Source organism: Oratosquilla oratoria, chromosome 41 (genome assembly GCF_046742065.1).
Source record: "Oratosquilla oratoria isolate Oo_2021 chromosome 41, ASM4674206v1, whole genome shotgun sequence".
Lineage (NCBI taxonomy): Eukaryota > Metazoa > Arthropoda > Malacostraca > Stomatopoda > Squillidae > Oratosquilla > Oratosquilla oratoria.
The window spans coordinates 26911138-26926245 of NC_134817.1; the positions used below are offsets into that span (position 1 = coordinate 26911138).

General features: G+C 40.5%; 1 protein-coding gene across 3 annotated transcripts in view; it reads right to left on the reverse strand.

The window, feature by feature from the left end:
- Positions 1-3024: 3024 nt before the first annotated feature.
- LOC143021069 (NHL repeat-containing protein 2) overlaps positions 3025-15108 on the reverse strand; it is a 37977-nt gene continuing 25893 nt past the window's right edge. For 2 of the 3 annotated variants that reach the window (XM_076178291.1, XM_076178292.1), the window contains exons 9-15: positions 11952-12097; positions 9652-9883; positions 8088-8204; positions 7324-7422; positions 6099-6212; positions 4654-4849; positions 3025-3618 (exon numbers count right to left, since the gene is read on the reverse strand). In XM_076178291.1, the coding sequence (XP_076034406.1) occupies positions 3338-3618; positions 4654-4849; positions 6099-6212; positions 7324-7422; positions 8088-8204; positions 9652-9883; positions 11952-12097 (1185 nt within the window). In that variant the 3' untranslated portion in view covers positions 3025-3337. The remainder of the gene's footprint in view (positions 3619-4653; positions 4850-6098; positions 6213-7323; positions 7423-8087; positions 8205-9651; positions 9884-11951; positions 12098-15108) is intronic. The other variant, XM_076178293.1, reaches the window with a different exon arrangement.

The window sequence follows — 15108 nt, forward strand, 5'->3', positions numbered from 1 at the left end:
ATGACTTTGTGCAAATAATTTGGTTATTTTTACTATATTCTTTGTCAAATATATACCTTTTGAAATTCAACAAGTTACAAGTTCTGTAGACAATTCTCCAGTCAGCACAAGAAATGCTAGTTGACTCATCATCACATTGTAACAACCTGAGTCTAAATAAGATACATCTGGTGGTATTTTTTATATAACTGCTTTGATCATCATCAGGAGTGGGAACATCTGACTCACAAGGCAACATGATATCAATAGTATGTAATCATAATAAAAAATATTGCCTCAAGTTTTATTGACTGAATATCCACAGCTTAACAGTGGCTGGCAACAGTCCTCAGGGTTTCCCATAAATCTCTCTGGTAAGAAACCATGTATTGTTGTTTGTGTTGTGTTAGCATGAGGCTGTTTCTGTGACCAGCTTATATTAGTAAGAGAATGGGAGCAGCTGCCAGATGTCAGCTCTCCATATGTGAACATGTGGAGGAAACATGGTTACAGCTAACAGAGATCATCCTCATCCAGAAACCAGAAGCTGTTCCTCTAGAGTTGAGGGGGTTGACGAGTTTTTAAAGATGGGAGGTTGGGAGAAGATTCTCTCCACTGTCCATCTTGCAGGGCCACCACTGGCAGGTACCCAACATTGGTCCCCAACAGTACACAACCACCAACCTACTCACCCACACCCACAAACACACAATGAAAGCCTGATGATCCTCTTCACAATAAGAAGACAACCATTGCAAAAGGGTCAAGACATTACTATGGTAACACACTTTTAAGGACTATGCTTTGACTGGCAATAGATTATTTTATTCAGTCAAGGTATTACTGCAGCAAGGGAGTTATATTGCACTGGTATCTGGTATTTATGCATGAATAGATATTAACTTGCCTATCTATCTATATACCAAAAGGGTTCTTTCCCCTTATACAGGAAATAGCCAGCCAAAGCATGCACTCACCTTCCACCCATTTGTTTACTTTTTCAAACTCTATGAGAGAGAACTTACATACATACATACATATACCAAGGCTTTTTCCCCCTTACAAGGGAGGTAGCCAAAAAGGAAAAGGCATGAAATCATTCCCACCCATTCCATCCCTGAATACACTCCACACCCCTCCACCCTCCCTCTTATCTTAGCACCTCCTGGATGACGGGTCATCCCTGCATCTTGTCCACTGCCCTGGGTCAGAGGCAGTGTTGCAAGACACAGCACATCCACAGCAAGGCCGCTTCATTAAATCGGTGACCCCCCTCTCCGTCCCCCAATGCATAAAAGGAGAAGACAGGGAGAAATCCCTTCGGGCTGCGTCAAATTTTGCTCACACATACTACCTCACCCCCCATCCCCCCGCCCATTCCACCTCATGCATCGCAACATCATCCATATACAACCATTCTCCATTCACCCGTCTTCTGTCCTCTCCCGTCCTTCCTCAACAGACATTCCCCTCTTCCCCAAAGTCCCCTTCACCCAATCCATCCACTTCATCCAAGGACGTCCTCTCATGTTCACTCCTTCCACATCTGCCTTCCATACCTCTTTTACTAGTCTTTCTTCACTCATTCTTTCCATGTGTCCAAACCATCCTAATACTCTTTCATCAACCCTATCTCCCAACTCCCTTTCCACCCCTGTTCTCCTCCTCACCTCCTCATTTCTCACTCTATCTAGCCTAGTAACCCCCATCATAATTCTCAGACACCTCATCTCAAACACATTCAAACTCCTTCTCTCTTCCTCTCTTATGTTCCATGTTTCTGCCCCATACAGTGCTGTTGGCACAATCACTCCTTCATACAGTCTCCTCTTAGCATCCATTCCCAAATGTCTATTCCTCATTACACTTTTTAATTCACCAAGGCATTTACTCGCTTCTCTCAATCTACATTCTATCTCCACCTTTTCCTGCCACATTTGCACCCAAGTATCTAAAACTATCCACTTCCTCCAGTCGCTCTCCCTTAATGCTCACTTCCAGTCTACTGCCACTTTCACCCCTTGTACATCTCATCACCTTACTTTTACCCACATTTATCTTCAGCTTTCTTCTATCACACACTCTCCCAAACTCTGTCACCAATTTCCTCAATCCCTCCTCCGATCCTGCCACAAGCGCAGTGTTGTCCGCAAACAACAGCTGGCTCACCTCCCACTTTTCTCCATTTTCTTTAACCATCTCCAATCCCTGACCCACTACCCTTGCATTTACCTCTCGCACTACCCCATCCATGTATAAGTTGAACAGCCAGGGCGACATAACACATCCTTGACAAAGTCCCACCTTTACCTCGAACCACTCACTCTCTCCATTTCTAATCCTGACAAAAGCTCTACTACCCTCATAAAAACTCTTATATATACTTTATATATATCTATATAACAAGGGTCTCTTTGCCTTATGAGGAAGGTAGTCAGCCAAGACATGCACCCACTCTTTTAGTTTAATAGAAAACTAAAAATACCTATGCTACTCTATCTTACCTATGCACATGAACTAACAAGATCAATGACAGGTATCTGCAAGTGGTGGTCCTATGAGACAAATATCGGAAAGAATCATTTCTCTGTTGTTTGTCTTCAAAATCTGTCTACAACATTACCTTCATTTGAAGGTGTAACTCAATCTCAGGACTGGGCCCAAGAGTCACTCTAAACTTTGACTACATTTCCTCCACCTTTTCTCACAGAGAGTTTTCAACCAGTAACTGCTTCTCAATGCAGCATAAGAACTGTCCGATCTTTCTTCCCAAGAGATCCATGGGAGGGCCCAACAACCACTATATGGCTGGAGGTTTCCAATCTATGACACTCAAGACAACAGTTATCTTAATTATCCTGAAATACCATCATCTTTAATTCAGTGAAACCTAACACAGCATCAAAACTATTTAATCCAACTCAATGAGGCCTTGTAATTATTTCAGTCTCCTAAAATTCTGCTTACCCAGCTGAGTACCCTCAATTGTTTTCTAATTTGATATAACTATCTTAAAAAAAAAAAAAAAAAAAAAAAAAAAAAAAAAAAAAAAAATGTTAGATCTAACCAGTACTCATATCTCTGGGTAACAATTATAGTTTGTTTGATTAAGTAAAATGTCATGCTGTAGCTGTTAAGATATTGCTGAAAAGAAAGCTTAAGGAATGTAATAAACAGAGAACAGATCTATGTTAGATTTAGTTATTCAAATCTAATAAATTGTGACAAGAATGAGAGTATGAAAATATAAAAAAGATTCATGAGGCATTCTCTTCCCACAATGCAAGGGAGGGTTGAGATCATTAATACCTTACATAATACTTTTAATTAAAGCTATTAAACCTATTACATGGTTTACTTAAAAGGAACTTGAACCCATCTCTAAAGCCACAGGAATTCGCATTTGTTCATGCTCCTCCTTATCTTCACCTAAACTGCCTAAAGTAAATAGTAGTTTTTGTTGGCACTGTTTTATCACACAGACACCTGTTGGCAAACATATATATGCCAACACTTTTAGTATCACACTGGTGTGAGGCACAGGACCATCCTCTCCTATATGTGGCTTCAAATTCACAGTAAGTGGAACTTCAAAAGAAGGCTGGAGATCACCAGTAGTAGCTTCAGCTGATACATCATCTGTTCACAAAGATCATCAAAAGTTGTAAAAATGCAATACACAGATTCACACCAGTGAATGCTAACTGTAATAAGATAAAAATTGGCCATTAAAACATCACTCATGAAAAAAATATGAGCTCAACATATTTTAAAGGGCTTCATATGCTGCAGTGAGTCAGTGAGGCTAATAGGGACAGCTCTATGTGGTGGCATTCCCTCCCCTTTGATAGTAACCAAACCATCCTAACTACTCCCATCTTAACAGAAGTGCTCCTGCAAGTACTGCTGCCTTATGGCATTTACACTGGACCATCCATCACCTTCACTTCTATTAATATACTCTTAGGTTGCTGCTATGGAGGAACACCCCTCAACTGGGACAGTGGCAGTCAGAGCATAAATCTTTCCTCCATATGTCTAATAGTAGTCATATCCTTCTAACTCAATCAAAAATGAAAACTGTATTTCAGTTCATCGCCATTTATGTTGATATAATAGATAACTAACTTCATTCTTATCTTTGACAGAATTAACAATATGGCAATTAACCTCTTCAGTACGGGCCTTAAATCTCGCAGGCAGCAGCCGCTGCCAGCCGTACGGCGTGTCGTAATAATACTCGCATCATAAAATATAGTCACCGCTTATATTGATCGTTCTCTCACCTGTGAATTTCGATAACCATAGAAAATGTGATTAAAGACAGTTTAGAGAGTAAATAAAAACGCAGGGGCAACTACAATAAATATAATCAAGACGCCGATATGGCAGCCTCACGTATCCACTTGCTTCTCATGCCGCCTACATATGCGGCACCGTATGGAAGGGGTTAACATACTTCCCTGCAAATGGTACCTAACTTTGGTTTTACACCTCTAAACTCAAGACTGACAAATGTAAGTGTTCATTAATTCAATTAGATACTTATGATGGGAATAATTCAGCAAGCTTTCATTAGAATGGCACTTTGTATGTTATGAAAAATCACATTGCAGCATCATTTTACAATTATTCCTGTCATAACTTGTACAATTCTATACTCCAAATACTCACCATCTATTTCCAATTTCCATTTGCTTGGTGCTTCTAAATTTAGCTTTGACCCTTCTACCAAGTTGATCACTACATCAAGAACAACCTGTTCTTTACCAGATCCTGACAGCATAACTCCAACAGTATTGTCATCTGACACACCTGTGTCAGTCAAGTCTCCACTCTTACTGTCCACTGATTCAAAGGATACTGGCAACTGAAAGTAAGAGAAGCCTTTACTTCTTTCATTGTTACATGTACTGCCTCTTTAGCTTTAGCCTTATCATACTTTTCCCCCATCAAAGCATTCTCCTGGTATCTCCCATTACCACAAGCTAAGCCTCCCTATCTTTTACATTCAGCAACTTGAAAAACTCTACCCATTATTTCTTTCTACTTTAATTCTTTCCTGACTATTACTCCATCTACTGGCTCATCTCCTATTCTAACATTCAGTGCCCCTAACACCACTACATTTACATTTTCCTTTTGAAACTTCAATCAATCATTTAATCCATTCCCAAAATTACTAACCTATTCTCTGTTTTATCCACAATAATTTTAATGATACTCCCCTCAATTTAACTACACACATAACTCAGCACTTACCAATATATTTGGTCTTTTCCTCACTCTCTCTCCACTTCCAACAACCTACCTACCACACTCCTAAACTCAACTTCACTTTTCCCTTTCAGTTTAGTTTCCCTAAATGCTAATACATCCCTCTTTCTTCTCACAAACATACTACTGGTCTTCTCATTTTTTGCTCTCACTTGTTCTACATCCATGTACATTCAAAGACCCAATTACCCAGGTTCTATCTAGTTTAAGTCTTCCTCCCACACCCTCTGTTTATTCACAAGAAAAAATGAGAGTTAGTGGGATTCCTATTGCTTTCACTCCATCATGTTAAGTTGCAGTCTATGAATTCTATGACACGCACAGAAATATGGTGATGGCATTCTTATCCCATGTGGAGACTTAGAAGTGGAAAAGGATCATTCAAGGAGGCTGCAGAAAGGAGGGACAACAAATGTTAAAAAGCAGCTCAGCATTCCTCTACGAGTGGAGATTTGTCTCTGACTTAGATGAATGCTGTGTGGCTCTGGTCCATATGAATACCTATAAAGTCCCTATAGGATTAACTGCATATTGCTATGCACTCAATACTTACTATTATCCACTCCAAATAATGGCTGCAGCAGATAAGAATATCTCCTTGGACCACATCAACCTACATCTATTTACAATCTCCCTCCATTCACTCTTATCTTTCACACACTCAATTTCCTACTCACCAGACATTCCATGTGCATCAAACACTCCCTTCACCATATCTATCTACTTATTCTCAGTCTTCCTTTCAAGCACACTTCATCTACTTCTGCTTTCCATTTTATAATAATACTGATTTTAATCCTAAATTTAAAAATTAACTTTTGCACCCAAATTTTGCCTCTTACCTGATGCACAGTGCCCTTCTTAAGCTCAAGGACCTTGATGGCATGGTTGTTGGTGTCAGCAATATAAAGAAGCTGCTGGTCAGAACTCACACACAAACCACTTGGCTCACTGAACTGTTAGAATGATTTAAGTCAATAAGTAAAATTAAATTCTTTACCACAAAGCAGTTCAGCTTCCATATACTTCTATTTTAAAGCCATATTGAACTGATCTATAGTTAATTAATCTAGAGAAGTAATATTTAAAACTATAAAAATAAAGAACAGAGGCAATAACAATATGTAATCTGATATTGGAACATCTAATTGGACAAAAAATGACCAAATGATAATAATGCTAATACTAACATCAATGTCTGTTGAGGAAGGACGGGAGAGGACAGAAGACAGGGGTGAATGGAGAATGGTTGTATATGGATGATGTTGTGATAGCATGAGGTGGAATGGGCGGGTGGATGGGGGGTGAGGTAGTATGTGTGAGCAAAATTTGACGCAGCCCGAAGGGATTTCTCCCCGTCCTCTCATTTTATGCAATGGGGGGATGGAGAGGGGGGTCGCCGATTTAATGAAGCGGCCTTGCTGTGGATGTGCTGTGTCTTGCAACACTGCTTCTGACCCAGGGCAGTGGACAAGGTGCAGGGATGACCCGTCATTCAGGAGGTGCTAAGATAAGAGGGAGGGTGGAGGGGTGTGGAGTGTATTCAGGGGTGGAATGGGTGGGATTGATTTTGTGGAGTGTATTCAGGGGTGGAATGGGTGGGATTGATTTTGTGCCTTTTTCTTTTTGGCTACCCCCCTTGTAAGGGGGAAAAAGCCTTGGTATATGTATGTATGTATGTACTAACATCAATGGGAATGGGAGTGGTTTCTATGCCTTTTTCTTTTTGGCTACCCACAATGTAAGGGGGAAAAGCCTTTGGTATATGTATGTATGTATGTACTAACATCAATAATAATAAATGTTGAGAGAGAAACAAAGGGTGGCAGATGGAAGTAGAATATGTGGGAGTGGGTGCATGCCTTGACTGGTTACCTTCCTTATAATTCGGGAGAAACCCTTGATATACAAATGGACAGAACAAATGTCTATAAAGATTTTTCTCTAACATAGATGAATAGAATAACAGATGACTGGTCCATTAGGGTGTTCCAAAAATGTGACTCAAGAAATGTCTGCATGAGGTCAGTACCCAAGTACAGGAACAAAATAATACTTAATCAATACCTGTGATTCAAGCATGTTTCCAACTGTATTGCCTATCTTGCTTGTTCCAGCAACAGCGGTGACAGAATAGGTCTTGCCCTCTGCCCTCACCACCTTTATCTGAAAATATGAGGAAAATCTAAGTGTCTACCAATCACACAGAATAGTAAAGAATACATATAAACATAAAGCATAATTTATAAATTCCAATTGCTTCCTCTAATTGTGTGCCCAATATCATTACTATTATGAAATATTAGATAAGGGACCAATAATGGGTACATGTGGTAGTTATGAAAGGAGGGAAAGAAAAGAAAAGAAAAAGAAAGAAAAAATTAGCATGACTCTCCTCTATAAATTGAGATTTCCTTCTGGCATCATAGAAGAATGATGTGTGGCTCTAGATTGTATGGGTACCCATAAAGTCTAAAATAGTGACTACATGTAACTAAACAGTCAAAACCCCAATTGGGAGTTCATAATAAATATAAAATCTCTATCAATGACACTAATTTATAGATATTACTATTTCAAATAATTAAATTGCTGATAGCCATAAAATATTCTTTAAGCTATTATCCATATTCTCATTATGAAAACGATTGTGTTCTAAACTTTTTTTTTTTTCATTATCCAGCTTCTTAACTGATACTTCAAGTCTCACATAACCTACACATATTCAAAACCACCTCCTTTGAGAAGTTTTGCAATGCTAAGTTATTGTAAAAGTGAAATTAATTTTTACAAGAATGTTACTCAGAACAAGTGTGAATTAACTTATCTACCTTATGGTTGTATGTATCAGCAACATACACTGCCTCTCCAATAGCAGCAACAGCTAGAGGATGCTGCAGCTTGGCCTCTACTCCACATCCATCTCTATCTCCAAAGGAAAACAAGTCCTGGAAGGTATAAATATTGTTTAGTAATTCCTCTTCAGGAAATATGTCACATCATACAGTTTGAGCAGATAAAGACATCCCTTCAGGCTGCATCACTTTTTCATTCATTTACAATCTCCTTCCATTTATTCCTATCTCTTGCACTCTCCTCTCTGTTTGACAGAAGATCCTAGAGATGTCAGACAATTGTAATTGGCAATGTGTATGGGACAGTGTTATGTGAGATGATTAGGAAGGGAACAGAGTAATTGAGGAAAAGCAGTATGTGTTTAAAAACAGTAGCAGTATAAGATTCATTTTTTTGTGCTAAAACAGATATGTGAGAAACTTTTGGCAGTTATTATATCTGTTCAAATTTCATGTATTCAGAGAAGGCATATGACAATGCTGACAGAGAGGCATCATGGAATGTTACAGATAGGGTATGTTTGATGAGGGGAGTCAAAAGTTTTTGTTAGTAATAAAGCTTGGAGAGGAGTGGAGTATGTTGGGGATGGAATAGGTGGGAGTGGTTTTTGTGCCTTTGTGTTTTGGCTACTTCCCTTATATGGGGGAAAAAGCCTTTGGTACATGTGTGTATGTAATAAAGCTGTGTGATGGTAAGGAATGGAGGGAGGTAGTGGTTTCAGGTGAAGGTGGGGCTGCACAAGGTTTGTTTAATGTCATCATAATTATTTAGTGTGTATATGGATGGGATGGTGAGGGAAGTAAACATGAGGGTATTAGAGAAGGGCTTGGAGTGAGTGAGAGTGGAGGTAAGTAGGATGACAATGCATTTATAGCTGAGCTGAAGGACAGACTAAGGAATTACTGGTGAAGTGTAAGAGGGTATGTGAGAGGTGAAAGTTGAAAGTAAATGTAGGCAAAAGGTGATGAGATATGCAAATCATGATGGTGTAGCTGGATTGGAGGTGAGTTTAAAGGGTGAGAATCTGGGAGAAGTGGGGAGCTTTATATATTTGGAGGTCACATGTGGCAAGTAATGGAGGAGTAGAGGTGGAGGTGAATTACAAAGTAAGGGAAGCAATAAAAAGGGTAATGAAAATAAATACCTAGTAATGAAGGCAGAGACATGGTCTAGGGAAAATGGGGAGAGATAAAAACCAATAGAACAAAGGAAGAAGGGGTTATCCATGATATATATTTTATCCATTATATAGGTTATGATAATATGGTTTAACATCACAAACTACTCCCATCAGAAGGCTAGGGCAGTGCCCCTTACAAAGGACTTTGTAGTGTGGAATTTAATGAACCATGCCCTTGGTTCAACTTTGGTGGTGGCAGGATTCAATCTGCCATCCCCTCGACCTTCACCACAAGTAACAACGCCCTAACCCGCTCAGCCAGTGGGACATTTATGATTAATCACTGGATGATTATATATTTACCTAATTTCACCCACCAGAGCAGGAGAGAATACAACAGTGAGACTAATCCAACTTACCATAGGATCTCTTGCTCCTCCTACCACTGCTTTAACAACACAGTCTTTCAGCTGTAGTTTCCTTATTGTTGAGCTTTCTGAATCTGCAATAAAGACATCCCTCATACTGCTTCCTCTGCACCAAGTCACTCCTGACGGTTGTGCAAAACTTGCACTGAGAGGATATCGTGTGTTGCGATTCTGTTCCTCACCATTGCCAGCTAGGCACACTGCAGTTCCTGCTTTATACTCACTGCATTATATAAAAAAAGAGAAAAAAATACAGATATAATGATACATTAACAGAGATGTTAATCATAAAAAAAAAATAATAATAATAATAATAATAATGAAGCTACGAGTATATCTATCCCCAAATACCTATTTCACAAAAAAAATTATCATTCCACCCAGACATCTACTTGCTTCTTGTACTCAATAATTCACCTCCCAACACAGATACTTAAAACTATCCGTTAACTCAAACCTCTCGCCTTTCACATTTACATTCAACCTGCAACCTTCATTATTACATGTTGTTGTCATTCCCTAGACTGTCAGAGCCAGCAGTCCTGTCATTATTCCATGTAGATCACGTCATTTCATTTTAGAGCAGGAAGTTGAAAAATGAGCGAGGCAAAGAGGAAGTGACAGAAAGGTTCTTGAAATAAAGTGTTTGGGAAATATGATTGATATTATAAGAATGGTATTATAAGACTAGTAAAAGAGGTATGGAAGGCAGATGTGGAGGGAGTGAACATGAGGGGACGTCCTAGGATGAGGTGGATGGATGGGGTGAAGGGGGCTTTGGGGAAGAGGGGAATGTCTGTTGAGGAAGGAAGGGAGAGGACGGAAGACAGAGGTGAGTGGAGAATGGTTGTATATGGATGATGTTGTGATTGCATGAGGTGGAATGGGCGGGGGGGTGGGGGGTGAGGTAGTATGTGTGAGCAAATTTTTTACGCAGCCCGAAGGGATTTCTCCCCGTCCTCTCCTTATATGCAAGGGGGGACGGAGAGGGGGGGTCGCCGATTAAATGAAGCGGCCTTGCTGTGGATGTGCTGTGTCTTGCAACACTCCTTCTGACCCAGGGCAGTGGGCAAGGTGCAGGGATGACCCGTCATCCAGGAGGTGCTCAGATGAGAGGGAGGGTGGGAGGGGTGTGGAGTGTATTTAGGGATGAAATGGGTGGGAGTGTTTTTATGCCTTTCCCTTTTTGGCTACCTCCCTTGAAAGGGGGAAAAAGCCTTGGTATATGTATGTATGTATTATAAGAATGGATAATGAGATATGTGGAGGTGAGACAGAAAACTTGGGTGGGAAGTGGGTTGTCAGATAAGAAAGAACAGATAATACTGTGGTGGTTTGAGCATATGGAAAGAGGAATGAAAGGGAAAAAAAAAAAAAAAAAAAAAAAAAAAAGTAAATGGAGTGAGCTTTGGATGCAAGCTAAATGTTTACCAAACGGGTAATGAGGAAGGGGGGTCACCATATGATGAAGAAGTTGGGGTAAACCTGCTTTGATGTGAAAGCTGTGCCTCATTGCATTGCTTCTGACCCAAACAATGTGATGGGCAATAAGGCAACTCCTAACTCCCAAAGTGCTGAGATGGAAGGGATGGTTAAACAGGTTTTATTTGTTATTGTTGTTCTCTAACTTGTCTGGTTGAGCAGTCTCATTTCCCTGAGGAACGCTGTGGTTAGAACAGGGTTTTCCCACAAATCCCTTATTTCATTTGTTCAGGTTTATTCATGTTTCTCCCCGTCTTCTCCTTTTCTACATGGGGGGACGGAGAGGGGGGTCGCCGAATTTATGAAGCGGCCTTGCTATGGATGTGCTGTGTCTTGCGACACTGCTTCTGACCCAGGGCAGTGGACAGGATGCAGGGATGACCCGTCATCCAGGAGGTGCCAAGATGGGAGGAGGGTGGAGGGGAGTGGAGTATATAGGAAATGGAATGGGTGGGAATGGTTTCTGTGCCTTTTTCTTTTTGGCTACCCCCCCGTGTAGGCGGAAAAAGCCTTTGGTATATGTATGTATGTATGTTTATTCTATCTGTTTATCTATTTATGATGTATGCGAGTGCCTTGACCTGGCCACCTCCTTGTAATTGGGAAAGGGCATTTGGTGGATGTATATTACCTCAAAATACACAGGCAACACACATGAGAGGTGACACACTTATCCTTGCAGATTCACACAGCATGAGAGGTAAATAATACCAAATAAAAGTGATAGAAATAGGTAAAATCCAAGAAAGAAAAAAAATTAAAACCATATTTCTATAAAACATTCATAAGTGTGATGCTGTGCAGCTCACCTGCCTCTGAACCATTTGCCATCACGTAGGAAATATGCCCAAATTTGATGACTCCCTGCCATTGCTATCACCAGCAAGTTGTCTTCCTCTTCATCTGAGAGATCCAATGATTTTCCAAAGCACAAGTCCCAAGGTGAGGATATTGCCTGTAGTATTTATTACAAAGAAAATAAAAAATAGGATAGGAAGGAGAAATACAGTAAAAATAAAGTATTACTCTACAGAAAACTACCTTATTATGAAGTATATGGAAGTAGAGTTGGGTAAAACTATGTAAACAGCTTAAAAACAAAAATGATGACAAAGTTTTAAGAAACAACAAACTTCATGTATCTAGACATAAAAAACACAATATGTATACATATTGAATATATATGCACTAATTCTGCAATTGGAGTGAATGGAGAAGGTTTGCAAGTGCATGAAGAAATGATACAGCATAAAGGGATGTTCTTCTTGTCTGCTCCATAATTCTGTTTTGAGTGAATGAAGGTGTGGACTGTTTTCTGTGTTGTACCAGAGTGGGACTGTTCCTATGTCGATGGCTGAAAGTTGTGAGGAGAGAAGAACAGTTGCCGGTTGTCAGTTCTTCATGTGTGAAAAAGTTTAAGAAATACAATTGAAGTTGATAAATAGAGATCTTGGACTCAGTCCCTCTGGGCTGCACTTCCTAATGAAGGTGATAAGGTTGACTGATTTTGAAAACAGGTAGCTTCACTGTAAATCTTGCAGGACCATTACATGCTGGTGCATCTTTGGTCTTTCCAGGGAAAATCTTTCAAAGTCTGTGAACATTCTCAAATATTCAATGGTATACACTCCTTATGTTAGAGCATGTTCTGAGACATTTTGAAAGTTTCTGTAACTTTTTTATTTTTATGAGGTACAAGGGGTGAAAGTGGCAGCAGGCTGGAAGTGAGCATCAAAGGAGAGAGACTGGAGGAAGTGGATAGTTTTAGATACTTGGGTGTGAATGTGGTAGGAAAGGGAGGAGTGGAGGTGGAGGTAGAATGTAGATTGAGAGAAGCGAGTAAATGCCTTGGTGGATTAAAAAGTGTAATGAGAAATAGACATTTGGGAATGGATGCTAAGAGGAGATTGTATGAAGGAGTGATTGTGCCAACAGCACTGTATGGGGCAGAAACATGGAACATATGAGAGGAAGAGAGAAGGAATTTGAATGTGTTTGAGATGAGGTCTGAGAAGTATGATGGGGGATACTAGGCTGGATAGAGTGAGAAATGAGGAGGTGAGGAGGAGAACAGGGGTGGTAAGGGAGTTGGGAGATAGAGTGGATGAAAGAGTATTGTGATGGTTTGGACACATGGAAAGAATGAGTGAAGAAAGACTAGTAAAAGAGGTATGGAAGGAAGATGTGGAGGGAGTGAACATGAGGGGGCGACCTAGGATGAGATGGATGGATGGGGTAAAAGGGGCTTTGGGCAAGAGGGGAATGTCTGTTGAGGAAGGACAGGAGAGAACAGAAGACAGGGGTGAATGGAAAATGGTTGTATATGGATGATGTTGTGATGCATGAGGTGGAATGGGTGGGGGGATGGGGGGTGAGGTAGTATGTGTGAGAAAAATTTGATGCAGCCTGAAGGGATTTCTCCCCATCTTCTCCTTTTCTGCAAGAGGGGACAGAGAGGGGGGGGGGTCGCCAATTTAATAAAGTGGCCTTGCTGTGGATGTGCTAAGTCTTGCAACACTGCTTCTGACCCAAGGCAGTGGACAAGATGCAGGGATGACCCATCATCCAGGAGGTGCCAAGATAAGAGGGAGGGTAGAGGGTGAAGGGGAGTGGAGTGCATTGGGGATGGAATGGGTGGGAATGGATTTTATGCCTTTGTTTTTTGGCTACCTCCCTTGCAAGGGGGGAAAAGTCTGGTATATGTATGTATATGAGGTACAGTTGTCAACCCTACACTCAATTGTCCCAATTTACTCTGGACTTGGGACCAATACTGCAGGTTATGATACTCTGCTGTGGTTGGTTGTTGTAGTTGGACAGACATGGCAGTTATGGATCGCCAAGTGTCATTCCATGAAGAATGCCATGGCTAGAATGAGGTTTTCCTACAAGTCCTTTAGAGAGTGTACATTGTGTTGTATTTTGAATCAGCCAAATGGGATTTCTCCCTGTCTTTTCTTTTTCTACATAAGGGGGCCGAGAGAGAGGGGATCGTCAATTAAATGAAGCAGCCTTGCTATGGATGTGCTGTGTCTTTCTGCATTGCTTCTGACCCAGGACAGTGAGATGCAGGGACGACCCATAACCCAGGAGGAGCCAAGAAAAAGAGGGAGGGAGGGGGGTAAATGGGAGTGAATTTATGCCTTTGACTTTGGCTACCTCCCTTGTAGAGGGGAAAAAGCCCTTGGCATATGTATGTATGTATATTGTGTTGGCATGCATGATTATGTACAATACAATCTTCCATAATGTGTTGTATAGTATGCAGTGAAGTGTTGCATCCTGGACATCTGCAATGCAGTCATCCAGCCTCTTCTGGTAACTTTGAAGGACTAGATGATGGCTACACCACAATCTGGCCAGACTGAGTGATATGATTATGGATATGTTTCTGTAGACTGGTGTCTGGTGGTTATGGAGGAAGAGAAGAGAGTATTGTGTGCGATATAGGTATCTGGGTGTTGTTTTGATGTTTATTGGTGTGTATGGGTGTTCTGCTATGTAGTGTAGTGGGTATGCTGTGTTTGTGGAGGCTGCAGCAAATGTTTGTGTGCCTCGGACTTTCATTTCATGGTGTATATGGTCTGTAGGGTACTGTGGTGTGCCTTAGTTTCTTTGTTTTGTCTAACTGTTGTTCCTGCAACTGATTTTAGTGTGGTGATCTAATAGAATTGTTTAAGTGGATAAATGGCTTTAACAAGGGTGTCACTAACAAGGTCATATTAAGACAATAAGGCAGGAGTTGCAGTAATGGATTTAAATTGGACAAATTTAGATTTAAGAAGTACATAGGCAAGCATGGGTTTACTAATAGGTTCAACAAATGGAATAGACTTAGTAACTATGTAGTGAGTGCTGAATCTACCAGTTGTTTTAAAAAACGGTTAGACAAATTTATGGATGGGGATGACAGGTGGTAATGGACATGGAACTGCCTAGTGTAGGCCTTATGGTCCCTTGCAGTCT